We start from the raw sequence: 27,521 nt of genomic DNA, 5'->3' as shown, positions 1-27,521 counted from the left end.
TTTGTGATTATGTTTCATTGCAATTTACTTGTTTTGATGAAGTCAAATACGTTGCCTTTGATTGAGCCTCTGTAGTAGGTTTTAGGGTTATTAAAACAGTAGCTGACGTTTTAAGAAATTAATTTAAAATCATAGATATGAAGTACAGTATGACAAGAATTTCACACACAACAGAAGTGACCCAATGCAGAAATATAAAGGTGAAAATAATTCATTGCAAATAAATGCAGTTCATATCTAAATTTTCAGCAATTACAAAGCTGAATTGTTTCAATATAAAAAAAGTGCTCAATAAAATCAAATAAGGCAGCTCTTCAGTGATGTATGTGTTTTTAACATAAAGAAAACTATTTCATGCCCGTCAAAGTTCAGTTTTCCACAAAGGATAAAGGAGATTGTACAACAATTGCTCATAATGCAGGAACATTGTCACCGACAGAGTAGTGCATGGAATCGATTTCAGTTCTTTCCCATGAGTAGCAGTTAAAGTATTACAGCTGCTGTTTGCTTAAATGATCAAGAGTAGAAATGTTTAAACAGAAATAAAAAAATGCTTTAAATACAATTTTACAAACACAATTAATGCAATGTTTATAAAGAGGGCTATTTGTAAACTTTCTCCATTGCTTTAACTGAACCAATAACTACAGTTCATACCTTTAATGCAGCAAAGCTTTTACATTTCATGTTTTATTTAATTGACGAACTGATGACAATTTATATCACGGACTGCTAGTCAGATCAATTTCTTTATCAAAATGGATAAAAAGGAAAAGCAATAGTTCAACAATAATCAGACCAATGTATTAAAATATTGGCTTCTTCACATATCTGACAGCTATTGTGCACTTTAACTATTTGTCTATTTATAGTTAAACATTAAAATATCTGCATTCTAAATGCTGTGCTTCTAGGTCATTTTGTTGTAAAGCTACTTCATTTTTAATAGGTTACAATACTTGGCATCCCTGTCTATGTTTACAAACAGTGCCATCATTGTCAATCACTGATATAATTTATGAGATGTTAGATCCTGGCTCTGTCACTGGTGAAACAAAGGAACTGGCACTGCAGTGTTGACGTTGCCTCGATAAGTTGAGCTGTTTGTAGACAGAGCCACTCAGTGCGAAAAAACTGATATCTCTTTTTTAAAAAAAATCATCCTTTGAGTTCAGTACTGAACTTTAATGTTGAAAGTAATTAATTATATGTTACGTCTGCATAAATAAATGCTTTATTTATGCTCCCATTCCTCACAGCTATAATACGCTTAAAATAATTTTATCTGCAACGTCAGATACAATTTGTGCTGGTACGGAATACTGAAATGTTAGCGTTTGGACCATGCTCAAGGCAGTAGTGAAAACATAAACTGAAAAATGTTATTGAATTCTTTATTTGTGATTGAATTTGAATATTTTAGAATTGGAATCTTGACAAAATGTAACATTATGACAGCTCAGAAACTCACGAAAATATTAACAAAAGATTATTGTTCATGACAAAAGATTATTGTGTGTTCTTTATCTAGTTCTCATTTTGTACCACTGTATGTTGCTTGTCCCTGCGATGTGAAATGAATAGTTCATTATTTATTCATTTTTCAGACTCTAGATAGATGGAGTATAACACTAACACAAGAATTGTGTTTCTTTTGGAGAAAGCTTTGATGAATTTGTGCTCTACATCTATCTTGGTTTGCCAAATGACAAATACACTGGCCTCTGGGGGTTCATGCAGCCCACCCCCACCTGAGCATCCTGCTGCCTGCATAACATTTACTGTTTGTTGCAAAGAAAGCACACAAATCCACATTTTGCAGTTATTGATTTTACTGCTTGTTCATTAGTTGCTGAGGGAACTGAAGCTGAATTGGTAATCCATATTAGAAAGAGATAGTCATGTGAGATATGTAGACTATCGTTGAAACATTAGAGAGCTTTATCTTATCAAACTGGCAGTACTCAGTTTGTCTACACTACACTGGCATTGCTATGTGCCACCCCTTATTTCTGCTAGACAGTTGTTTGCTATTTATGAATGTGTTGGTCTCTATGGAATCCCTGCAGTGCCCTTGGAAGAATTATAAATCAGCTCAGCTAATGCATTCACCCAGTACAACTGAACACAACAAACAATATCTAGCTCAGGCAAGCTACATGTCTACCTAATTTAGAAATATTATATGAAACCAGGTAAAATCTAACCTTATTTAGCTAGAGAACTCAAGATTCCTTTGCTTTAATTTGTTGAAACTGATGTGCAAATTCAATCACTAGTGTTAATTGGTGTATTGTCAGAATAAAATGATAAATTAATTTCAAATCAGCTGATTTTTCTCTACCTCACTCTCTTTAGATTAAAAAAAAGTCATTGATATTGATGTAAGATTTTTAAATCCTGGCAAAACACTGAAAATTTGTAACTTGCAGTAACTTGCAGTTTATTTTAAGTATGTATTCTTATATCTGTAGATTTGCACCCTTCAATCATAATCTTTTCAAATGTAGTCAAAAACAATTTGGAACAAGGATATACGTATATACTTTCTGATATCCGATATTACTGGTAATGTGTTATGGTGATTGGAGTTTGCCTTTTCTACTAATGCAGATCAATTCCATTATGGGCTTTTACTTATAATTTTCCCATTGTTAATTTTTAAAACTTACCTTTTTGAAGATCTTAATGTGTTTTGCATTATTTTGATGAACAAGGCATGCGGCTTCTCACTAAGTGTATACCATGCCACTCTTTAAACACCTAACAGTCAAACTCCATCTTTCCTTTCTTCACTATATTTGATTCTTTCCAGTGACTTTGAGAACAAAATTCATAAACCGGCTGTGTGGGAACTGAACTTCAATGGAATAGTTACGCTGAACAGAAATGCATTATATCACCATGCCAGTGTTGCAGCTCATTTTAAAGATGCACCATAAGCGTGTTATTCAGGTTTGCTTTTCTTTGCCATATTCAAAACAACAATTTAGAAGATTGTCTTAAATTATTGCTTTTCAATTTGCTCCTTTTTTGGGTATCTTCCAAAAAAATTTAATAAGTAAGCTAGCTAATAAGAAAACTATGATCGCTTACATTTTAGTAAACAAAATGTGTGTGCATGTCAAAAACTTTATGATGCAAATAATTATCTAACTCCATATTGAAAACACTAATTAAAAACTTGAATCTTGAAATGAACATGCAAATTGATTCAAACTTATTTGGAAATCTGTTTGTTTTATTGGCTTTTTTAAATGACCTAATTCACCAACAATATTTCATCAATGAATCATCTTTAACTTAAACTGACAGTGTTCCATCAGCAACAAGAGGAATTTACAGGAAATTTCTCAGAGAATATTGTCTAGGTTCTAAAATTCACATTCTTAGATACTGCACATTGATGCACCTTGCCATGGGAACCATTCACAATGCTGATTGTGGCTCTATGAGCATGTAATTTTATGCATAATTAAATGACTTACCTTTCAATATAGACATCTGAAGTATTTTTCACTATCAGTAAAATTTAACAGGATGTCCCTACATTGTTGTTCATAAAACAATCACATTCATAAGCTATTTTTGTCTACAGTACAGGTTCATCTTCAAAATGTCAATTACTTGAACTTAAAATAAAAGAGCTGCTTTTTTATGAAACACAACTTTTGGGAAAACATGTTTCTAAAAGACTATTTCATAATTTTAAAAAAGCATAAAAAGTCATGAAAGACATTTAGCAACCAAAAATTCATGGCTATAAAGTTAATAAGATATATTTTAGGACATGAAAATGTAAACCACTTACTTCTATATACTGTCTATTATATTTAAAGGGTCTTCTTTATTTTTGAATAACTGTAGGTCTCCTCTTTACACCCTTGAGTGACATTCAATTAAGAAGTGGTGAATCAGGTGGACTTCACCGATATTAGTCAAGGGATTTGTCTGGAATTATGTCCATACACCAGCATTGAATTTAGTGTTCCTTGTCCACTTTCACACTGCTCAAAAGACTTTTGATTTTACAACAAATATGATAAGTCTCAGCAGGAAAAAAATTGTCAAAAAAATTCCCAAGTTCTTTACAAATAAACTCTTGTGCAAATCAATGGTAAGGAACAGACATACTTTGAGAGGATGCCCTGCTACATGGAACTTCATTCCAAAGTCAATGAGAAGATTGTTTGCTGTCCTGATGGCACAGCATAAACCAGATCTACCAGTTCACATCTGAGACCCTCACATGGCATATCTGTGTTTGGTAGTGAGGGGGTATGAGAAAGAGAAAAAATTGCAGAGAAAGTAATCTTAGCCTATTTTCATACACCATTCAGCATCTTTTTCAAAATTGTTGTTGACAGCCTTGGAGGTTTTGTGCTCTGTTAGGGAACAAGTAATGATAAGGGTGAAATTTTTAAAAATCCTCATTTTCAAACATTTTAGTGAGGGTTGTACAATGGCACAATGTATTTATTTTGGGAGTAGCTGAACCATACAAAGCAGAAAAGTCCCAAATCACTGGTATGTGCTCAGTTACGAAATCTCTAATCAGAATGTCACAATTAGTTAGAGATAATGGGAACTGCAGATGCTGGAGAATCCAAGATAACAAAGTGTGAGGCTGGATGAACACAGCAGGCCAAGCTTTTGTGCTCCTGAGATGCTGCTTGGCCTGCTGTGTTCATCCAGCTTCACACTTTGTCACAGTTAGTTACTTTATTTGTGAATGAAGAACAATTGGGATGTTCTTCCCTAGTTGCCACCATCAGTCTTGACTGCAATGTGGACTGGTATGGTTTTAGTCTGGCGCTTTGCTGTGGCTCTTCCTGCAATTGTCTTACATTGACTGCTTAGGCGTACTTGTACAATGATCACTTGCGTGAAATATTGGAATGTGATATGGACCTACAAAATCCAAGTCTGCTATACAACCAGTGCCTTCTAGACAGGTGAAGGGATGGCAGAAGATCAGGGCAGCAGGTTCAATTTAAAATCATTACATCTTTTAAAAAAATTAATGATTCTTTTGAAATTCAAAGAACTATTATGACCACTTTGTTGGGTTTTTGTTGCTCAAGTTCTTGGAATATTTGGCTCAAGAAATCCCATTTTTGCCTCCTGGCACTTTGATCACAAATGTTTCACTGTGATTGTCACATTAGACAATAAAAAACTCAACATAGGCAAACTGACTCAAAGAAAAAAGTTTTACTACTTTATTATTTTTGAAAGAAAGTTACAATCTATTTTCCAAATCCAGGCTATCAAGTGGTCTGACCAAGAAACTGGACTAGAGGAGGCTGCGTCTCTGAATGGTATTTTGCTGCTGCTGCACAGTGGAGTGCCAATTCAGTTTTAATATATTTAATTTTGATTGGGTTATTTCACTGGGTCAAATTAAATAAGCTCTGTACCTATTAAGTAGATGATGTCGAGCTGTATCAGATCGTGTACAATTCAGAATTACCGGGTCGTTTGTATATGCTGAGGACGGACTAGTTGGCGGTGGCTTTTCGAGATGATTGGGGGCAGACCCGTTACCGGAGCAACCAGCGTTCACGGGGACGCGGTCACGTGCCGTTAGCGCCTTTACTCTATTGGTTGGATTTGGCAAACAGGAGTGACAGTTTAGACGGGCCCTATCTGGTTTTTTGGAAGTTTTATGGCATCGTCATCATCATTATTATTATTATCATCAATTTCCTTTCCGATCACCGGGTGTTTACCTGTTGTCTCTTTATTTCTCTCTTCCCTGTTTTGGCGGTTTAAGGACAGCAGGAAGGTCTGACGAACTGGTCTGAAACCCCGGACCAAATGCAAAAAAACCCCACAATCACCCCTGCCCCCAGCCCCACTGAAAATAAAGAAAGTTTGCGGTCGCAGTGGGGGTCACGTGACATTATAGCAACCGCAGAGATAGGCCGAAGTGGGTTGCCATGGTAACCCGAAGAGGCGGGACGGTTGGGCGCGAGCCGCGGGATTAGGGCAGGAGGAGAGAGGGAAAGCTCGTTCGTTATGATCACATGTCAACCAGACAGGGTCAGAGGTCGTTTCCTTAGCACGATTACCCTTCTCTTGTCAGTTACAACAAAATGGCTGCTGCAGCAGTACCGTTACTGATAATTTACTGACGGCGAGAACGACTAGCTCAACTTTTCCCTTTCCCCAGCCCCCTCCCCTCTCCGACAACCCTACTCTGACGTTGTTTTGTCTACTGTTGGATATTTCCTCCCCCCCTTCTATTTGCACTTTAAATTGATGAGGTTTGTACCTGTCGGCTGTTGCTAGGGGTGTCTGTGTATGTGTTGTGCCGTCTACAGGCTGCTGTTGGGTTGGGGTAGAGACAGGGAGGCAGGGCGGGCTTGCGTTGCTGTTGTTGCTGCAACCTGCTTCTTCCTTTCCCCGTGTGTTTGTGTACAAATAGCCCCCTGTCGATCGCCTGACCGATCCTGACTGCAGCTGTCAGCCGCCGTACGTGTTTTCAGATCTGCCAAATTTATGAGTCTTTTTAAAAAAAGGCTTTTATTTTCCTCCTGTTTCTCCTTATCCCGCCCCCGACGCTTTCAGAGACCCCGAGTATAAAGCTGCCAAAGAGCCTCAGGAAGAAATTAAAAGGTAAGACAGATGATTTGAGTTTTGCCTTTTTTTTATTTTAACGTCGAGTAGCTCACCTTCTGCCTTGTAAGGCGGGTTTAAATGATAAGGGATGGATTGAATCGTAGATGTCTTTTTTTTTCTTTTGAGCAACTGTCAACGTAGGGATCGTGAAATAGCAAAAGGCTGTGCACTGGTTTTCAAAGAGCCAGTGAAAAAGAAAGAAGGCAGAACAGTGAAGGTTGAACTATAACGTTCTTCGTTCATAAAGCTGGCTCAGGCGATGCATTGGGGTTTGAAATCTGACTGGGGAAAAACGCTTTTCGATCACTGTGCAAGTTGGATATAATGACGGCAGTATCTCAAAGAGATGTCGTAGCTTTTTTTGCAAATTGTAGAACCACTGCAACGTGAAGTAGGACATTTCTGCCGTACTTGTTTGACGTTGCAAATACTTTCTATTTCTTTTTGCTACAGAATGCAGAGAACGTTTAATAAATTGCAGTAATAGTCGCAAAGGAACATTTCGGTTCTTTTGCGTGGTGTTGAGCTTTGGTATTGACTGGCTTCAGTTGTTTTGCCAAAGTGCTGGCATTTTTGGATCGTTGCCCACGTTGTCTATCTCCCCCTCTCTGCGCGCAGTTCCATACTGTACTTTATCATCCAGATGTCTTTGGATGTGGAATGTGCCTTTTGATAGACTAAATAATTTTTAAAATATGCAGAGGAATTCGATTCATTTTGAGAATGGACAGGTTTTTAAGTCTTTGAAACGTTTGTCTTGTTAAGGTAATGAATGGCGCATCAAATTGCAAATACAAAAAAGAGCCAATATATACGTGGGTAGGACATATCTATATTTTGTAGGTGTTCCAGGAAGACTTTGTTTTGTGTAATATGACAAAGTATCCAAATTTGAATTTTGTGTGTGTACTTTTTTGTGTGTGAAAAGATCTTTTTCTGAACCATTGCAGCAAATAATATTAGGCTGTAATGTGTACTTGGCACCAATCATTTTTACGTCATAGGTATTGCCCTATTTTTTTGTTCAGGAAATTAATGCATCCCAGGGTTCTACAATCTACCATCAAGTGTACATGCTTTAGATTCTGTAACTATTTTTAAAAATAATGAACTTTATACTGGAATTGTGTGCTTCTTGTATAATTTGACAAAAATCCAAATAAAGTAATGATTTCTTTGTATTAAAAATTACATAAAATATAGTCAATATTTTTCTTAAATCATATATTGTTTTCTATTCACAAATATAACATTTGCTATAAAATACTATATCGCACAGCACTCAGAAAAAGCAGAGCAAACTTGTCACATTTATTGTGAAATCTAAAGTTATTTAAGGAAATTGGGTGCTTTTGTTTTATAGTATTCAAGGATTTGTATGGATAAAAATGATGTAAAATATTTCCCCAGTGGATCAGTGAGCAGTGCAACTATAAGGTTTTGGAGTGTCTAACTTTTTAGTACTCATTGATGTACTGAGTAAGTTGATTTCTTGAGTTGGTTTACTACAATGTACCTCAACGCACTTGAGTTACGAGAAGAAAATTTGACCACGTCTCTTGAATCATCTCACGTGCGGGTGAGGATTTGATGATTGGGATTAGTTAGAAGATGTGACTGAAAATTGATTTTCAACACTGTATTGAGGCTTGGTATGACCAAGCAATTGGATGAAACCCAGGACGGTAAATGGTTACTATTTAAAAGTGACTCATATTTGGATTAATGTGTAAAACGCAAGGTTTTTTTTGAATGAAAGCATACTGTGGGTGCTGTGAATCCGAAAAAGCAGAAAAAAGTGGAAATATTCAGCATTCTTGGAGAGAAAAATAGTTCATATTTCAGATCATTGACTTTTATTTGGAATCCTAAACAAAATTCTGAAAAAAGTTATTGATTTTAAAATTTTAACTCTTCTCTCCACAGATGCTGTCAGACCTGTTGGGCATTTAAACATTTTCTGTTTCCATTTGATATAAAATTATGCTGAGTTGGGCCACACATGCAGGTTTCATATTAAAATCCAAGCTCCATGATGGAGCTGGTAGCCAAAAATATAATGGTTCTCTCTCTCCTGTTTGACTTTTGAGTTTGTTTTAACAGCAAATCACTTATCAAAAATAATTCCCCTATTTTGTTGTGACATCTTGATCATTGAAGATCCTTTGCTTTTGCAGCCCACAGTCTTCCTGCAGTACATGTTGGACTTTAAAAGTTTTTTGTGTTGCAACTGTTTTGTTGTTAGTGCAAGTTCTGTTCCTGTCATTTTAAGACTTTGACCCATTTTGGTGTTATGTATTTGGTAACAAATGGAAATTTAGTATCTGGTAGGAAAATCCTCTTTTGCTTTCCATTGACTGGCTTAAATTTTAATCTTGGACCAAAAGAAACAAAGAACAGAGCAGGAGTAGATCAGTTAACCCCCAAGCTCAGTGATCTTTGCCTTAGTTCCACTTTTCCACGTTTTCCTCATACCCCCCAATAATTCCAAAAGATACATCTAGCTCATCCTTATATTTCTTGAATGTCTTGGCTTCCCTAGCTTTTGAGAGAGAAATACCACCTCACCTCTAGTTTAAATAGCCAATTCTTATGTTGGGACTGTTCCCTTTTCTAAATTCCTCTCCACTTTGCCTGTCAGTCCTTCTCAATACCTTCCATGTTTCCATTAGATCATCTCTCATTTTTCCAAACACTCAAGTACAGGCCTAGTCTGCTGAAAGGTTCTTCTTAGACAACCCCTTCATCCCAGAATCAACTTAAAACCTTTGCTAGACTGCTTCCAATGCAAGGAAATACATTGTGGGATCAAAAATTAATTGATGATAGTTGCTAAGGTAATGTCCTAATCTGACCTGAATAAAATTAATGTAAAATTTATGCCAGTAAATTGTCTATAACTGATATCAATTCTGGACAGGAAATCATGAAAATCAAATATTGAAGAAAGTGCAATGGAAATGCTGAAGCAGAATTTAAATATTTTCTGGTTAACTATATTTGTTCCAGAAGCATTTTTTTAAAATTCATTCAAGACGTGGGCATTGCTGGCTGGCCAGCATTTACTGCCTGCCTCTGGTTGCTGTTGAGAAGGTGGTGGTGAGGTGCTTTTTATTTGCACTGCACAGTTCATGTGCTATAGATATCCCGCAATACTATTTCAGAATGAAATTTCAAGATTTTGACCCAGTGACAATGAAGGAATAGCGCAATATTTTCAAGTCACCATGGTGAGTTGCTTGGGGCAGGACTTGCAGGTGGTGGTGTACCCATGTATCTTCTGCCCCTTGACCTTCTAGTTAGAAGTGGTGTGGGTTTGGAAGGTGTGCTGTGTTCATCCAGCTCTACAGCTTGTTACTTCTGGGTTTGGAAGGTGCTATCTAGGAATCTTTGGTGAATATTTTGAATTCTTTTAATAACAAAACTTCTGCATGCTCTCAATAATATAACTGCTTGAAGGTAAATAATTAAAGCACACTGCAATAATGACAAATATTCTGCAGAACTAAAAGGAGCAATCTGATGCTATACTATTCTGGCTGAGCAGATGCAATGCACAGTTTGAATAAAACCCAAAAAACGTTAAAAATTTAAATAGGAATTTACAAAGAGCTATATAAACAAATAATTTCAATAAATGCTTTCAGGCCTCCAGCAATGAGTTTATAACTTAATTATTTTAATAGGGAACAGTAATGATAGATGAAATTGAAACTTGGGAGTTGTATTGGGTCACACTTGTTAACTAATGTCACTGATACACAATTGCAGGTGATACCTTTTTAAAGTTTTTGAGGGCTTTTCACAATGAAAGTCTTGACAGTGTTTGCGAGGAGTGGAAGAGGAGTTTGGTTATATCTTATTCTCTGTTTTAAATGCAGAAGTAGTCGCGGTATAAATGGTTCTTCTGAAGTCCATTGTTTATATTCCATTTAATTGGTTTTCAACTTTTCTTTATTGGGGATCTTTGGTTCATTCTTGTCTGATGCATGTCACTATTTAAATGAAACAGTGTGGTTGTGAAGTATGTTTTTGTTTATTTGTAATAGATATTGTAAGCCAACAGACAAAAAAAACAGAATTATCCAGACATTATGCTGGTGGTACAGTCTGTCTAGCCCCAGGGTGATGGAAATATGTCAATACACCCTCTTGGAATGGCCTGAGCTGGAAACTGTAATTGGCATGGAGGAAGAGTGCTATTTGACCTCCTAGCTACTCTGAACTTCTTGTAACATCAACGTAACAGTTACTGTTGTTGTAATGCAGGCTATTACTACTGCCAATTAAGTTTTCACCAAAAATAAGTACTCAGTGTCTTTGTGTATAAATTATGATCCTTTTAATATTCCTTTCAAATGAAGCAAATAATTCTATTTTGATTTGTTTCAGTCTTGTTTCATTTAAATTGAATCCAGTGTGTTCACCATGCTAATTTACTTTCTGTTGTTGCGAATACACTAGATAATACCAGGTGATAATTTTGCAGCTTGTAACAAAGATTATGTTTATGCCTGATATAATAAGGCATAGAACTGGATGAACACAGCAGGCCAAGCAGCATCAGAGGAGCAGGAAAGCTGATGTTTCTGGTCGAGACCCTTCTTCAGAAATGGGGGAGGGGAAGTGGATCCTGAAAGAAATAGGGAGAGAGGGCGAGACAGATAGGAGATATCCATTTCAAGCCTACCGACTCCCACAGCTACCTAGAATACACCTCCTCTCACCCATCTTCCTGCAAAAATGCCATCACCTATTCCCAATTCCTGTCTCCACTGCCTCTGCTCCCAAGATGAGGCATTCCACTCCCAGACATCCCAGATGACCTCGTTTTTCAAGGACCGCAACTTCCCCTCCACTGGTCGAAAACGCCCTTGACCGTGTCTCTCGCATTTCCTGCAACTCATCCCTCATGTCCCCTCCCCGCAGTAACAAACAAAACAGAATCCCCCTCATCCTCACATACCACCTCACCAACCTCCAGATCCAATGCATCATCCTCCGACACTTCTGCCATCTGTAATCTGACCCCACTACCAAAGACATTTTTCCCTCCCACCCTGTCTGTTTTCCAGAGGGACCACTCTTTCCATGACTCCCTTGTCCGCTCCACACTCTCCACCACCCCTGGTACTTTTACCTGCAATCGCAGGAAGTGCTACGCCGCTTCTATCCACCAACTCCCCCCAGCCCCTGTCCCATCCCAGGCCCCAGGAAGATCTTCCACATCGAACAGATGTTCACCTGCACATCTGATAATGTGGTACACTGTATCTGCTGTTGCCACTGTGGCCCCCTCTATGTCGGGGAAACCAAGTGGAGGCTTGGGGACCGCTTTGTCGCCAACCAAGCTTTAGGTGTTCGACAAACATCTGCACCTCCCAGTCACGAACCATTTCAACTCCCCCTGCCCCCTCTCATTCCTTGCACGACATGTCCATCCTGGGCCTCCTGCAGTGCCACAACAATGCCATTCGAAGGTTGCGGGAACAGCATTTCACATTTCACCTGGGAACCCTGCAGCCCAATGGTATTAATGTGGACATCATAAGCTTCAAAATCTCCCCTTCCCTGACCACATCCCAAAACCAACACAGCTCGACCCCGCCTCCCTAACTTGTCCTTCCTCCCACCTATCCCCTCCTCCCACCTCAAGCCCCACCCCTGTCTCCTACCTACTAACCTCATCCTGCCTCCTTGACCTGACCGCCCTCCCTGGACCGACCTATCCTCTCCCTAACTCCCCACCTAAACTCACTTTTACTGGCTCCAGCCCTGCCTCTTTGACCTGCCTGTTTCCTTTCCACCTATCTTCTCCTTTATGCATCTTCTATCCTCCTCCCCCTCTCTCCCTATTGATTTCAGAATCCCCTTCCTCTCTCCTATTTCTGAAGAAGGGTCCAGACCCAAAACGTCAGCTTTCCCGCTCCTCTGATGCTGCTTGGCCGGCTGAGTTCGTCCAGCTGTACACCTTGTTATCGCAGATTCTTCAACATCGACAATTCCTACTATCTGTCATTACTTTATGTTTATACCTTTTTGTATTACTTAAAAAGAAAAATTAATATATCAACTAAATGATGGGATGCTGATTTTTATGATAATTATGGAGCCCTGTACATAGTTAAGGATCCTGTAAGTTACCACATTCATCTTAGCTACATGCCATTAACTTAATACTTCTTTTTTAATTAAACAAGTACAACATTGCCGTGCAATATCTATCCATTTTGTGAAACAGATGGAGTTAATTGTCACGGCAATTAGGGCATTGACTTAACAAAATTCTCCTGTGGTGCAATAAGTTTTTGGTTTCTCCAGAGTTTCTCTTTTTGTTACTTACAACACTTGCTGAGTTGTTTAGCAGATGTACCACAGCCAAGTCTAAGTTAATTTGTTTTTTAATCGGGTTATTTACCAGTTGTGACCATTTCTGCAAAGCTAATGTACAATTACAATGTCGCAGACTGAAATGATGAATTAAAAATAATTCTTGGTCACAGAACATGGTGAGAGTAAATTTTTTTTCCTGCTTTGTTAGTCAGTAAACAGTATATCTTAAATGGAGAAATTTGTATGAATATTGATACAAGTATTGTCCAGGGAACCTGATACTGAAATTGTTTTTAAAATGATCTGGCATTTGTAGGAGAGAGGGCACATCTAGGCCCGAACCGTCAGCTTTTGTGCTCCTAAGATGCCGCTTGGCCTGTTGTGTTCATCCAGCTCCGCACTTTGTTATCTTTGATTCTCCAGCATCTGTAGTTCCCATTATCTCTGATCGCATTTAATCTTTACAGTATTATTGGTTTTATCTGAAATGTTGTGGAATGTTTGAGCTGCTGTACGGGATTTGTCACCCGTCAAAAATGTGAATAGAGTTTTCAGAGCAGATTGTTGGATGTGAATTGGAGCTTTCCATAAACAAATTTATTTTTGCAGCTTTGAGATTATAGGACATCAACTGAGCAGGGAAAAGTCTCAGGAAGTGCTATGTAATTCTAATAATGTGGAGTTAACACAGTCACATGGAGGGACGCACTCCATTGAATACCAATATTTTTGTTCTTGCTGTGAACAACTAAGTTATAGAGCATTCATCATTGCATTACTAATATGCTATCTTTGTATGAAACTTTTAAACTAAGACCCAAACTCCCAACTCGAGGATGCAACGGTCTTGTGACATTTTGAAGACGAGTAGGAAGTTCATCTGGTTATTTGGCCAGTCTTCATCCTGAAGTAATTGTATAGTAATAGACAAATGAATTATATCATTGGTATTCATGGAATTTCATCTTTTAAGAAAACATCTGTGTTTTGGTAAAGTTAAGGATGTGAACTCGTAAGATCATAAGAAATAGGAACAGCACAAGACTGATCAGCCTCTTGAGCCAATTCCATCATTAAGATCAAGACAGATCCACTTTCCTGACCGTCCCCCTTGCTCCAACGACTCTCACTCCCTTCTGAACCAAAAATCTGTCTAGCTCAACCTGAAATGTATTCAATGAATGATCTCAGCCTCCACTGCTGTTTGGACAAGAAAATTACAAATGTTAACACACATTTATTGTGCAAGTTAAATTTATCGGAAGGGAATTTGTGATTTATAAAAGGGGAATAAAATTATGAAGTTATGAGTGGTAATGGGAACTGCAAATGCTGGAGAATCCAAGATAACAAAGTGTGGGTCTGGATGAACACAGCAGGTCAAGCAGCACCTCAGGAGCACAAAAACTGACGCTTCGGGCCTAGACCCTTCATCAGAAAAAGGGGCCTGGACAAAATCTGTTTTTCTAAATAGGGAGAGGGCTCAGATGTGGTAGAAATAGGAGGGGGGACATGTGAGAAACGTTTTCACCTGAAGAGTGGTGGGCGTCTGAAATTTTCTACCTGGATTGGTGATGAAGACAAAACCCCAACTCATTTCAACTTTAGCTCGACCTGGAGCTGAAATCTTATTTTATACAAGTCTACAGAGTTTTTCGTATGTATGTGTTTACCAATCAGATACAAGTGGCTGACTGGCCTCTTTTGATGTGGCTATGGAGAGTCAGAAGCTGAGTTACTTGCTGCAGCATTCCTAGCCTCTGAGTTTATACAGTGAGTCCAGTCCAATTTCTAATCAGCTGTAACCTCCTGAATGTTGATAGTCAGGGAAATTAGTGGTGGTAACTCAATTGAATATTCAGCTGTGGTGGCTCGGTTGTTCTCTAATTGGAGATGGTTAATGCCTGGTGTTCGTGTGGCATGAATGTTACTTGCCACTTTTCAACACAAGCCTGGATTTTGTCCAAACCTTGCTGCATTTGGACATGTACTGCTTCATGTCTGAAGAGTGGCCAATAATGCTGAACATTATGTGAATATCCCCACTTCTGACCTTGTGATAGAGGAAAGATCATTGATCAAGCTGCTGAAGATGCATAGGTCTAGGACATTACTCTGAGGAATTCTTGCACAGATGTCATATACGTGAGATGACTGACCTTTCTATAGCCACAGCTATCTTCCTATGTGCCAGGCCGACTCCAGCTAGTGAAGAGTGTTCACCATAATTCCCATTGACTCTGGTTTTTCAGGATCTCCTTGATACCACAATCTGATGTTAAGGAGAGATGACCAAAAGTACAGTTTAGGGTTTTATGCACATTTTTTCTGCATTGCAGGCATTCTAATTTTGAGGATGGCTGAAAGGTTTGTTCATAATATAAGGACTGAGGTAATTGAGTCAAAAAGCGTTGAGTGAGCAGGGTCAGATTCACTTGAACATATGCAGTGCAAGTCCTAGTTCAAGTTTGAGCTTTGACAGTCCTTGCTTTAATTATAAATGGACAAAAATGGAAGCTATTGACCTAGTTTTCAGTTTTCACCTGTTTTTGTTCAACTGATAAGGTGGGTAAAATTACATTTGCCCATTTCTATTCATTCTAAGGCTGCCCTCTGGCCCTTGTCATGATGCCACTCCCATGACAATCAGAGTAGTTTTGCAGTTTGACTTGGCACCAATGCTCTTTGTGGCAATGTATTCGTTTTATAGAGTTATAGAGATTTTCAGCATGGAAACAGACCATTTGATCCAACTTGTCCATGCCGACCAGATATCCTAAATGATTCTCATCCCATTTGCCAGCATTTGGCCACTATCCTTCTAAACCCTTCCTATTCGTGGCTTTTAAAAGTTTTAATTGTGCCAGCCTCCTCTACCTCCTTGGCAGGTCATTCCATCCATGCACCACGCTCCGCGTGAAAATGTTTCTCGTTTAGGTCCCTTTTAAATCCTTCCCCTTTCACCATAAACATACACCCTGTAGTTTTGGATTCCCCTACCCTGAAACAAAGACCTTGACTGTTCAGCCTGTCTATGCCCCTCAGAATTTTACAAACTTGAATAAGGTCACCCCTCAGCCTCTGCTCCAGGAAAAATAGCCCAGCTTGTTCAGCCTCTGTCACTAGTTCAGACTCTCCAACTCTGGCAACATTAAAGCCATAATCAAATCGGCTATGATCTTATTAAATGGTAGGACAGTTGAGAGGTCCATGGCTAACTCCTGCTCCTATTTATACACTTGAATGTACTTCATGCAGCCAGTAGTAAGTATTCCAATTTTATACTGCTGCGTTACGGATTGCAACTAATAATCCCTGTTCCCATAATTATTGGATATATACTTTTAAACCCATATCGCCCTGAAATGAGCTATAACAAAGGTTCTTTTCACTTATTGCAGGTTCCAGAAAATCAAAAAGCTGGGTCTTAGCTTGAAGAGTTAAACCTACAATTATCACATAAGTAGACCTAACACCGGTATAGTTCAGTAAACAGTTGTCACAAAGCTCATGATCTGCTGGGTGTTAATATCCATTCACTGAGTAGAGAAAAAGTTTCAGTTTTAAAATAAAATTTTATATTTCACAATAATATGCCAAGAACTTGACACAGATAGACATCACAGCACAATTAATTAATTACTTTGAACATCTAACAAAAGTTATGTGTACAAAGGAAACAACATCTGACTAATAGCAATGAAAGGCAACATCCTTGTAAATCTTTTCTGAACTCTCAAGTTTCACAACATCTTTCCTGAGGGAGGGAGACCAGAATTGAATGTGTTATTCCAAAAGTGGCCTAACCAATGTCCTGTTTAGCTGCAACATGACCTCCCAACTCCTAGGCTCAATGCACTCACCAATATAGACAAGCGTATCAAATGCTGTCTTCGCCATCCTGTCTATCTGTTACTCCACTTTCAAGGAACTGTGAAGGTCTCTTTGTTCGGCAACACTCACCAGAACCTAACCATTAACTGTGTAAGCCCTGCCCTGGAATTGTGGCATGCCTGAGTACGTTGACTAAAATAACTATAATTGACTGCGTAAATAAACATTGCTTTCAGTTAACACTGTCAAGTTTCCTTTCGTTGCTATTAGTGAGGTGTTGTTTCCTCTATACGTCTAACAAATGTTATATTAAAAGTAATTAATTCATTGTGCTGTGATATATATCTGTGGCATATTATTTTGAAATATAAACATTTATTCTAAAACCAAAACCTTTTTACCTACTCGGTGAGTGGATAGCAATACCCAGCAGATCATGAGTCCTGTGACAACTGTTTATTGAACTATATTGGTGTCAGTACTATTTATGTGATAATTGCAGGTTTAACTCATCAAGCAAAGATCCACCTTTTTGATTTTCTGGAACCTGTAATAAGTAAAAAGAACCTTTGTTATGGTTCATTTTCAGGGTGATATGGGTTCAAAGTATATATCTAATAATTACGGGTATAGAGATTATTAGTTGAAATCCCTAATGGAGTAATATAAAATTGGAATATTTACTACTTGTTGCATGAAGTACATTCAAGAGCATGAATAGGAGCAGAAGTTCGCCAGTTGACCTCTCATCTGCTCTGCCATTCAATAAGATCATAGATGATTTGATCATGGCTTTAATTGTACTTTCTTTTCTGACCCTTGTAACCTTTGATTCCCTTGCCATCCAAAGGTCTAACTCCTGTGATTAGGGAGGCAGTGGTGCAGTGTAATATCACTGGACCAGTAATCCAATAACTCTCAGGGCACCCTCTGGACCTGGATTCAACTCTTACCATTGCTGATGGTAGAAATTAATAACAAGGTGTGGAGCTGGAAGAATACAGCAGGGCAGGATGCATCAGAGGAGCAGGAAAGCTGATGTTTTGGATCTGGACCCTTCTTCAGAAATGGGGGAGGGGATGGGGGCTCTGAAATAAATATAGAGAGGAGGAGGCTGAGATAAAAGGTGGATACTGAAGCAGATAGGTGGAGAGAAGATGGACAGGTCAAGGAGGCTGGGATGAAGCTGGTAGAGGTGAGTGTAGGTAAGAAGTGTAGTTGGGAGTTGGTCACTGAGGTGGGAGGAGTGGATCGGTGGGAAAGAAGACGTTCAGGTCAAGGAGGTGGGGGATGAGAGGGGTGCTAGTCAGGGGTGGGGAGATGTTGAAGCATGTAAAGACCATTGGGTTGGCTGATTCCAAGGCGGAATGTGAGGTGCTGTTCCTTTGGTTTCTGGGTGGCATCATTATGACACGGGAGGAGGCCCAGGATGGACATATCGTCCAGGGAATGGGAGGGAGAGTTGAAGTGGCTCATGACTGAGAGAAGTTGTTGTTTGTCGTGAACCAAGCATTGGTGCTCCACAAAGCAGTCTCCAAGATTCCACTTAGTCTCTCTCCCCCCCACCAATAGAGGAGGCCACATTGGGAACAGTGGACACAATAGACCACATTAGTGGATGTGCAGGTGAACATCTGTTTAATGTGGAAGGTTTTCTTGGGGCCTGGAATGGATGTGAAGGGGGAGGTGTAAGGGCAAGTGTAGCACCTCTACATCAAAGAAACCAAGCACAGTCTCAGAGATCAAAGTGTGGAGCAGGATGAACACAGCAGGCCAAGCAGCATCTCAGGAGCACAAAAGCTGACATTTCGGGCCTAGACCCTTGAAGGGGTCTGCTGGATTGTCTGTATCCTGACAACTCCATTCCCCTTTTAAACTATGTATGCTGACTCTTGTAATGAGTCTTCAATCTGACATGGTTACAAATTGCTTATGGTCTTTTGTCCTGCACATGCAGTAATACTCGTTGCTCCTGTAAAAGACATCTTGTATATTGGCCTCAGTGTTTAACTACAGTTGTGTAATTGAGATGTAACCATAGGGCTAATTTTAATTGTCTTTAACAAGTACCAACATCCTATGCGACTTTGAGTATAAGCTAAAAAATCTGAGATAGCATGAGTTTAACATTAAATTTTCTTCATTCCATTAGCACGCAAGTGAATATGTGAAGCAATGGTTATAATTAGCCTTAGTTTATATAAACTATCTGTGCAACAATACAGATAGTGAATATGCTCGCAACTTCTCTCAGCGGGTTGTCTTGCTCAATTAAAAGTATTTATAATCTACACTCTATTCTAAACTTATGAATTTGGATAAAATCTTCCTCCGTCAAAAACTGAAGTCAGAGTATCTTGGAGATTGTAAGAATGGCAGATGCTTGAAAATCTGAGATAACAAGGTGTAGAATCAGAGTATGTTGTTCTATTTCACTTTTCATATGTTCACGAAGGATACAAGCAAAACACTGCAGATGCTGGAATTCTGAAGCAAACACAAAATACTGGAGGGACTCAGCAGGTCAGGACAGAGAAACAGGATTAAATTTGAATCCAATAACAACTTTCGTTCAGTTCTGAAGACTAGTTGTATCTGTTTCTTTGTCTACAGATGTTCCTGGATCTGCTGATTTTTTTTCCAGCATATTTTTTGTGCTTCTTTCACAAAAGATAGGACCTGTTTTAGACCACACCTACTTGAAAACATAGGACTGACGTCTTCCCAACACAATGGAACTAAAGACGATTACTGATTTATCCTGGAAATTAATTAATGGTTTATTGTTTCTGGCCTCTGGGGAAACTGCATCAATTTCTGATTCCTTAATCTTTATATGTCTTGTTTCCAAATGGCACTTTGTAAATTTGTTTCAAAGGGTTGCTTTTGAGATTTATGCTTCCTGATGATGTGCATGCAACATGAAGTTCCATTACTGAACTGAATGCTACCAAGTAAATGGTTAAAAGTTATGGGCTACTTTGTTATGTAGTAAATCCTCTATCTGTGAAATCAACATACATGGGCAAAAATTGTGTATCTGTAATATTTTTAATTAAATCTATTCTTAACGAGCTCTGCACTCATGAATCCCATCAATCGTGGGGATCTTGGGAACGGAATTGTTGCAGATATGTAAGAATGACTGCTCGTAAGATTTACGGGTGACCAGCACTTCTATATCAGGGACCATTGAGGGGACAAGGGAAAGATCACCAGATATATGGGGACTAACTTTGAGGAAAGTAGCTGTCCTTCAATTTATCTTTAGTAACCAGGAGTAACTCATTTCCTGAAATATTCTTTTAAGAACATTTTCCTAGTAGAAGTAAGACCTCTACATACCAGTGCAAGGTACTTTTTAAGTGTAGAATGTCTGAATTTCGAACTTGTTATTTATGTTAGAGCTAATGACATATGAGGGAAGTCTGGATTGACTGGGCTTGTACTCACTGGAATTTAGATGAATGAGGGGCGATCTCATAAAGACGTATAAAACCCTAATGGAACTGGACAATCTAGTTGCAGGAAGAATGTTCCTGATGTTGGGGAAGTCTAGAACTAGGGGTCACAGTCTAAGAATAAAGCAAAAGCTATTCAAGACTGAGATGAGGAGGAATTTCTCTGCTCAGTTGTGAATCTGTGGAATTCTCTCCCACAGGAAGCTATTGAGGCCAGTCCATTAGATACATATTCAAGAGGGAGCTGAACATGGCCTTTTGCAGCTAAAGGGTTCAAGGGGTATCAGCCGTGATCATACTGAATGGTGATGCAGGTGCGAAGGGCCAAATGGTCTACTCCTGCTCCCAATTTCTACGTTTCTGTGTAAAAGCCTTAGTTGAGTGTGAGTACGGGTATTTTCCCTACACCGCAGCAGTTGAATTCGTGCATGACCTTGCGCGATAGAAAATCACTATACCTGTACAGCAGAAAGTTCACATTATCCAAACAGCGTCCAATAGCCATCAATCATGTTACAGACAATTTGTGTTAATGAAACATGCATTATAGCAGAAATACCTGTATCTTGATAGTGCAAGGGAAACCTTGAGTGAAAGGTGCATTCGGTCACATCCAAAGTTCAAAGTCCTCCAGAAACTATGTTTAACTGATTTTTAGTGAGCTCCTCGTGCTGGTGCTAATGATTTAACACAGCCACACCATATATTAGGATTGTATTAGCTCTTAACATTGTTAATCACAGTGAAAGACTGTCGATTCAAAGCTATTCTTTGTCTTCACCTATTGACTTATTACAGACGCATCTCCCCATTGATGGTATTGATAGATGTATTCACAGCATGGCCCTTGTGGAGAGAAAGTAATGTCTTTGTCATATTGTGAGGAACAACCACAATGCTGAATACATTGATTTTGAACAGATCGAGTTACTCAAGACATAATTTACACAAGGTGTTGTGGCCATCTGCAGCAGCAGCTTGTATTTGATCTCAGAGTGTAACCTCATGGCTTGGCATATCTCCCAGTCTGTGCTAGATATAGCTCAAAAGGAGGTGTCAAAATTGTGATACCCCAGGGCTATTTGTGTGCCAGACAACAGAGATGAGAAATGCCACAATCAGCAGATGATATCTAAATTCTACAGTCTTGCTACATTGAGACACAAATGGTTTTGTTTGTTAACAACTTGCTGGAGGAGGAAGAGGCTGAACAAATATTCCCATCCACAATGAGGTGACATCCCAATACATCAGTGCTGAAGAGGCCCCGTCAGCAGAAAGCATCAAATGTTTCATCTCTGCCTTCTTCCACGGCTCCCCAGCTACACAGATGCCAGTTTTCAGCTCATTTAGTTTGGTCCATGTGATATCAAGAATTAGCTTAAGGTGCTGGATCCTGTAAAGGTCCTGACAACATAGCTACACAGAAGATGGGAGCAGGAGGAGGCCATTTGCCCCTCCGAGCCTGCTCCACCATTCATCATGATCATGGCTGATCATCCAACTCAGTAGCCTAATATGAGATCCCATTTTCCCCAAGTGTGAAATCTAGCCACCTCTTGAATACTTTCAAAGTTTTGGCATTAACCATTTCCTGTGGTAATTAATTCCACAGGCTGTCTACTCTTTGGGTGAAGAAATGCCTCCTCATTTCTGTTCTAAATGGTCTACCCTGAATTCTCAGACTGTGACCCCTGGTTCTGGATGCACCCGCCATCAGGAACAACCTCCCTGCATCTACCCTGTCTACTCAGTTAGGATTTTATAAGTCTCTGAGATCCTCACAGCCCTATTTGTCTGAAATTCTAAGGAAATAATCCCAAACTAGTCAATCTCTCCTTTTATACGTCAGTCTCGCCATCCCTGGAATCAGTTTGGTAAACCTTCACTGCACTCCCTCAAGAGCAACAGCATCCTCCCTTAGAAAAGCAGACCAAAACTGTACGCAATATTCTAGGTGTGGCCTCACCAAGGCCCTATATAACTGCAACAACATATCCTTGTTCTTGTATTCAAAACCTCTTGCAATGAATATACCAGTGTACCATTTACCTTCTTTACTGCCTGCTGCACTTGAATGCTTTCCTTCAGTGACTGGTGTGCAAGGAAGCCCAGGTCCTACTGCACACACCCCTCTCCCAATTTACAGCCATTCGGGTAGTAATCTGCCTTCTTGTTTTTGCTTCCAAAGTGAATCACCTCATCCTTCCAAATTATGCTGCATCAGCCATTGACTTGCCCACTCACTCGACCCTGTCCAGATCATGCTGAAGGATCTCTGCATCCTCATCCCAGTTCACTCTCTCGCCCAAATTGGTATCATGTGCAAACTTTTAGACTTTGCATTTTATTCCTTCATCCAAATCATTAATGTATGTTGTGAATAGCTAGGGTCCTAGCACTGATCCATGTGGCACCCACTAGTTGCTGCCTGCCGCATTGAAAAGGACCCTTAATTCCTACTCTCTGTTTCTTCTCTGTGAACCAGTTTTCTAACCATCTCAATCCACTTCCCCCAATGCCATGCGCTTTACTCTTGTGCAATAATCTCTTATGCGGGACTTGGTCAAACGCTTTCTGAAAGTCCATATATACCACACTGGCTCCCCATTGTCACCTCTACATCTTCATAGAATTACCACAGATTTGTCAAACATGATTTCCCCTTCACAAATCCATGCTGAGTCAGTTTGATCCTGCCACTGCTTTGTAAATGCTTTGCTGTGAAGTCCTTGATAATGGACCTTGATAGTGGCGAATATCCTTTCTCACTATTGTGTTAATATATCTTTAACTAACAATGCCACTCCACCACCTTTTTTCCTTTTTAGCCTGTCCTTCCTAAATACTGAATACCCTGGACATTCAGTTCCCATCTCTGGTCACCATGCAGCCATGTCTCCATAATCCCAATAATATTGTACCTGTTTACATCTATTTATACGATTAGTTTAACGACTTTGTTTTAAATGTTCTGCGCATGAAGGCAAAAAGCCTTTAAGCTTCGTCTTTTTAACACTTGTTTGTCTCGCTCCTGTTTTTCTCAGTAGCCCTGATAGAATTTTATCTATTTTTTTGAATCCCTGCAGTGTGGAAACAAGCCTTTTGGCCCAACAGGTTCAAACCGACCCTCGACAAATCCCACCCAGACCTATTCCCCAAACCTACACATCCCTGAACACTATGGGTAATTTAGCATGGCCAATCCACCTAGCCTGTGCATCTTTGGGAGGAAACCGCAGCATCCAGAGGAAACCCACGCAGACATGGGGAGAACGTGCAAACTCCACACAGACAGAGGGGGAATCGAACCCAGGCCCCTGGCACTGTGAGGCAGCAGCGTTAACCACTGAGCCACCATGCTGCCATTTTGACCTTGATTCCTCTATCACTTTTTTCGTATTCCCTTTTCTGTTTGTTTTTTCTCCCTCCTCCTGAGTCCTTGCATAAGTTCCCACCCCCTGACGTATTAAATTAAACTCTCCCTATTTGGCAAAACTACTGAAAGTATGCTTCTGATCCAACTGCATGATAGCCAATCTGGTCCAGTAAAGGTATAGCATGGGAACACCCGCATCTACTATCCATCAGTCCACTCTGTCGTCAGCACAGTGATGGAAGGTGTTCTCAAAAGTGTCAAAATTGGCACATGCTCTGCGATACTTGCGTGTTGACACTCAGCTTGGGTTTCACCCTATGTTCTTCCCTTTTGTTTCACGCCTGCCGAATGGACTTCCATGATCTCTGCTTGCAGGCGCCTTCTGGAACTGGAAGTGAGTTTATTAACACAGTGGTCAGCATGTGCATGGACTCTCTAAGTGGCTTGTGGCCGAGCAGTTTAGAGGGAATGGTATTTGCACCAGGCTTACTGAGCTCCTGATCTTGGTTTAGACATGGTGAAAAGAGCCGAATTCCAGCTGTGAGGCAAGTGTAACTACCCTTGATCTCCGTTTAACATTTGATAGAGTATGGCATCAAGGATCCCCAGCAAATTAAGTTAATGGCAGTTGAGGGAAAACTCTCCACTGGTTGGAGTCAAAGCTCGAACAAAGGAAAAATAGTTGCAGTCACTGATGGTCAGCTATCTTGGCCTTGAAACATATAAAATAATCAGAGGGTTAGATAGGGTGGATAGGGAGAGCCTTTTTCCTGGATGGTGACGGCGAGCACGAGGGGACATAGCTTTAAATTGAGGGGTGAAAGATATAGGACGGATGTCAGAGGTAGTTTCTTTACTGAGAGAGTAGTAAGGGAATGGAACACTTTGCCTGCAAAGGTAGTAGATTCGCCAACTTTAGGTACATTTAAGTTGTCATTGGACAAGCATATGGACGTACATGGAATAGTGTAGGTTAGATGGACTTGAGATCGATATGACAGGTCGGCACAACATCGAGGGCCGAAGGGCCTGTACTGTGCTGTAATGTTCTATGTTCTATGTACAGGAAAGCTTCAGGGTGGATATTTTCTAATTAACCTGTTGTTCAGAGATGTTACTATACATCTGGAGTAGGTGGCACTTGAAGTTGGGTCTCCTGGCCCAAAAGTGGAAGCATTGCCACTGTACTGTAACAGCTCCTAAAGTTTCAGGGTGGATCATTTCAATCAACCTGTTCATATATGTTATGATACACCCCTGAAGCAGTGTGACTTGAACCCAGGTCTCTTGGCACAGAGATAGGGATGCTTCCACTGCACCGCAAGACCCCTTGAAGCTTCAGGGTATTGTCCCAGACCTAACTATATTCAGCTGACTTATGATTGACTGTCCTTCCGTCAAGGGGTTAAAAAAGATGTTCACTAAGCAATATTCAGCTCTATCCATGACTCCTCCAATACAGAAGCAGTTTCTATCCAAATGCAGGAAGACATGAAAAACATCCATGCTTGTGCTGAGAGGCAAGTAACATTTATAACACATACCAATGACTGGAAATAACCAGATCAAACGAGACATATTAGAATCCTCTCCTAGTAACATTCAATGCATTACCACCACTGAATCCTTCTACAGACCAGAAATTGAACTGGAGAAACCATATAAATACCATGGCTCCAAGAACAGGTCAGAGGTTAGGAATTCTGCAGTGAGTAATTTAGTTTTACTCTCTCAAAACCTAACAACCACCTTAATATATCAGTCAGGCGTGTGATACACTGCCACCCACTTCACTTCCCCTGGCTGAGTGCACCTCCAACAATACTCGAAACACATCATCGTTCAGGACAACACAGCCCATTGACATTCAAACTGTCCAGCATAGTGACAGTATTATGTGCCATGCACAACAGTGGTCTCCAAAACACAATCACTTTTTGAATTTAAGTGCCACTCAGGATGTGCCAGCAGAACATCTAGACGAAACAGTTTATTTTTTACTGCTATATCAATCTCCAATCAAGTGCTTATAACTTGATCTTTGTCATGTGGTCACCAAATCTGTGTGACACCTGTGACTACCATCCATCTGCTTGTGACTTGAAATTTTAGGTTGAAGTTTGAGCCTCCTGATTGTATACAGTCCATCAAATGTCTTGTTAGGCAGGTGTGATACTTAGACTTAATTGTCTTTATTTGGGAGAACACTCTCATAAAGGTATGTGTAGCCAAAATTAACTTGCACTTGAAAAGCTCAGGATGATAAAAGTGAGTATTTTTGAGTCTCAAAATCATTGTCCCTTGATGTGACTTTTAGCTCAATATTATATTGTAGTGCTGCTATCTCCATATTGACTCCAGTGCTTTGTGAATCAAATAACTCGTGGGATATGGTAGCCAACACGTAAGTGTCAACTGGAAGGAATGGTTTTGAGACAACTGCAACAATTTGTTCTGTCACGTCTAATTTCTGAAATTGCCTCTTGAATTGCTCTAATCATGATCTCTGGTCGTTGCAGACATTTTCTGGGTCGAATCATTTTAGTTTATCATTTTTTTTTAGTATTTTTCTCCAAACTTGACATATGGCAGAAATTTTTGTTTTTTTTTTAAACTGGGATGACCACAGACCCCTTGAAATGCTTTCATTACACTGATCGTATGTGTTAAGTCTTGTCCCTTCTCTGCAGTTTGCAGTTCAGCTGATTCAGGCCTGGTGTAGTTGCTGAATAATTTCTTCTTCAAACTGAGATTACACTTGTTTTGTTACTGTGGAAGCAGTAAGTGATATGTGCTGGTTTGCCATTATTATTTCTTTGTCCTGAAGTGTTTGAATAAAGGAATCAGTGGCCAAATTTGTTAGTTCTTTAGTTATTATGCCATCTGTGAATGATGTGATGTCATGTTTTGGCGGAAGATGGCAAACACGAAATGATGCTTTCGTTCAGGTCTTATGCTTTTTGCTGGATTAGAAGAAGGTGACTTTTGTTTTTAGTCAGATGTCAACTTGTCTGAAGCACGCTGGCCAACAATCATTGTAATTACTGCGCATTGTATGGTATCACTCTAAATTCTCCTATTTACTCTATGGATCTTTAAAGATCTACATTTGTGACATATAAGGTAAACACTTATCTTTTATGGTTGTGTATGGGAATTCATTTTATCATTCCTCATTAAAGTTATATTTTTAGTTTACTTTTTAGGTGGTTCAGATTAATCACTTGTCATTAGTATTTTATCTTGTAGTTCTGCTGGTCATATTTCGGCTAGACTTCTGGATCTGAAGCTCTCAAACATCCAAAACGTTGCTGGTTGCTTTCAAGAGTGGTTTTGTGGGAGGTACCTTTTGTGGTTGTGACTTGTCTTTGAGACCATCAGATATTAGATATGGAGTGGCACAGCGTTTCCTGTAATCTTTCTTCATCCGGCATGGACCTAGGAGCTGGGGAGAAAAAGGTTGCGGCCTGTGGGCAGACATGTGATCCTTGCTCAGCTGATCTTGCACTTGCACGTGATTGACTGACTGTATAACCTTCTTTTGTTTCTAGAGCTATAATACACTGGTTTCACAGTTCAGAGAAGCTCTACAGTGTGGAAACAGATGCTTCAGCCCTACAAGTCTGCATCTCAGTGTGTCCCACCCAGACCCATCCCTCTATAACCCACCTAATCTACACATCTGTGAATACTATGGAAAATTTAGCATGGCCAAACCATCTAGCCTGCACATCTTTGGACTGTGGGATGAAACAGGAACACCTGGAGAAAACCCACACGGACACGGGGAGAATGTGCAGACTCCACACAGACAGTCGCCTGAGGCTGTGATAGAACACAGGTCCCTGGCGCTGTGAGGCAGCAGTCCTAACCACTCTGCCACTGTGCCA

At 39.7% G+C, this 27,521-nt stretch overlaps 1 protein-coding gene across 13 annotated transcripts in view; it reads left to right on the top strand.

The window, feature by feature from the left end:
* tnrc6c1 (trinucleotide repeat containing adaptor 6C1) overlaps nucleotides 1-27,521 on the top strand; it is a 637,257-nt gene that overhangs the window by 455,287 nt on the left and 154,449 nt on the right. The window contains exons 1-2 of one of the 13 annotated variants that reach the window (XM_059653755.1): nucleotides 6,037-6,269; nucleotides 6,574-6,621. The exons of the other annotated variants lie outside the window; for them this stretch is intronic. Of the exons in view, the coding sequence (XP_059509738.1) occupies nucleotides 6,265-6,269; nucleotides 6,574-6,621 (53 nt within the window). The 5' untranslated portion in view covers nucleotides 6,037-6,264. Of the gene's footprint in view, nucleotides 1-6,036; nucleotides 6,270-6,573; nucleotides 6,622-27,521 lie in introns of those variants that run through there. 13 annotated transcript variants of the gene reach the window in all.

This window comes from Stegostoma tigrinum, chromosome 22 (assembly GCF_030684315.1).
Source record: "Stegostoma tigrinum isolate sSteTig4 chromosome 22, sSteTig4.hap1, whole genome shotgun sequence".
Lineage (NCBI taxonomy): Eukaryota > Metazoa > Chordata > Chondrichthyes > Orectolobiformes > Stegostomatidae > Stegostoma > Stegostoma tigrinum.
This window is presented reverse-complemented; position numbering and strand designations above follow the sequence as displayed.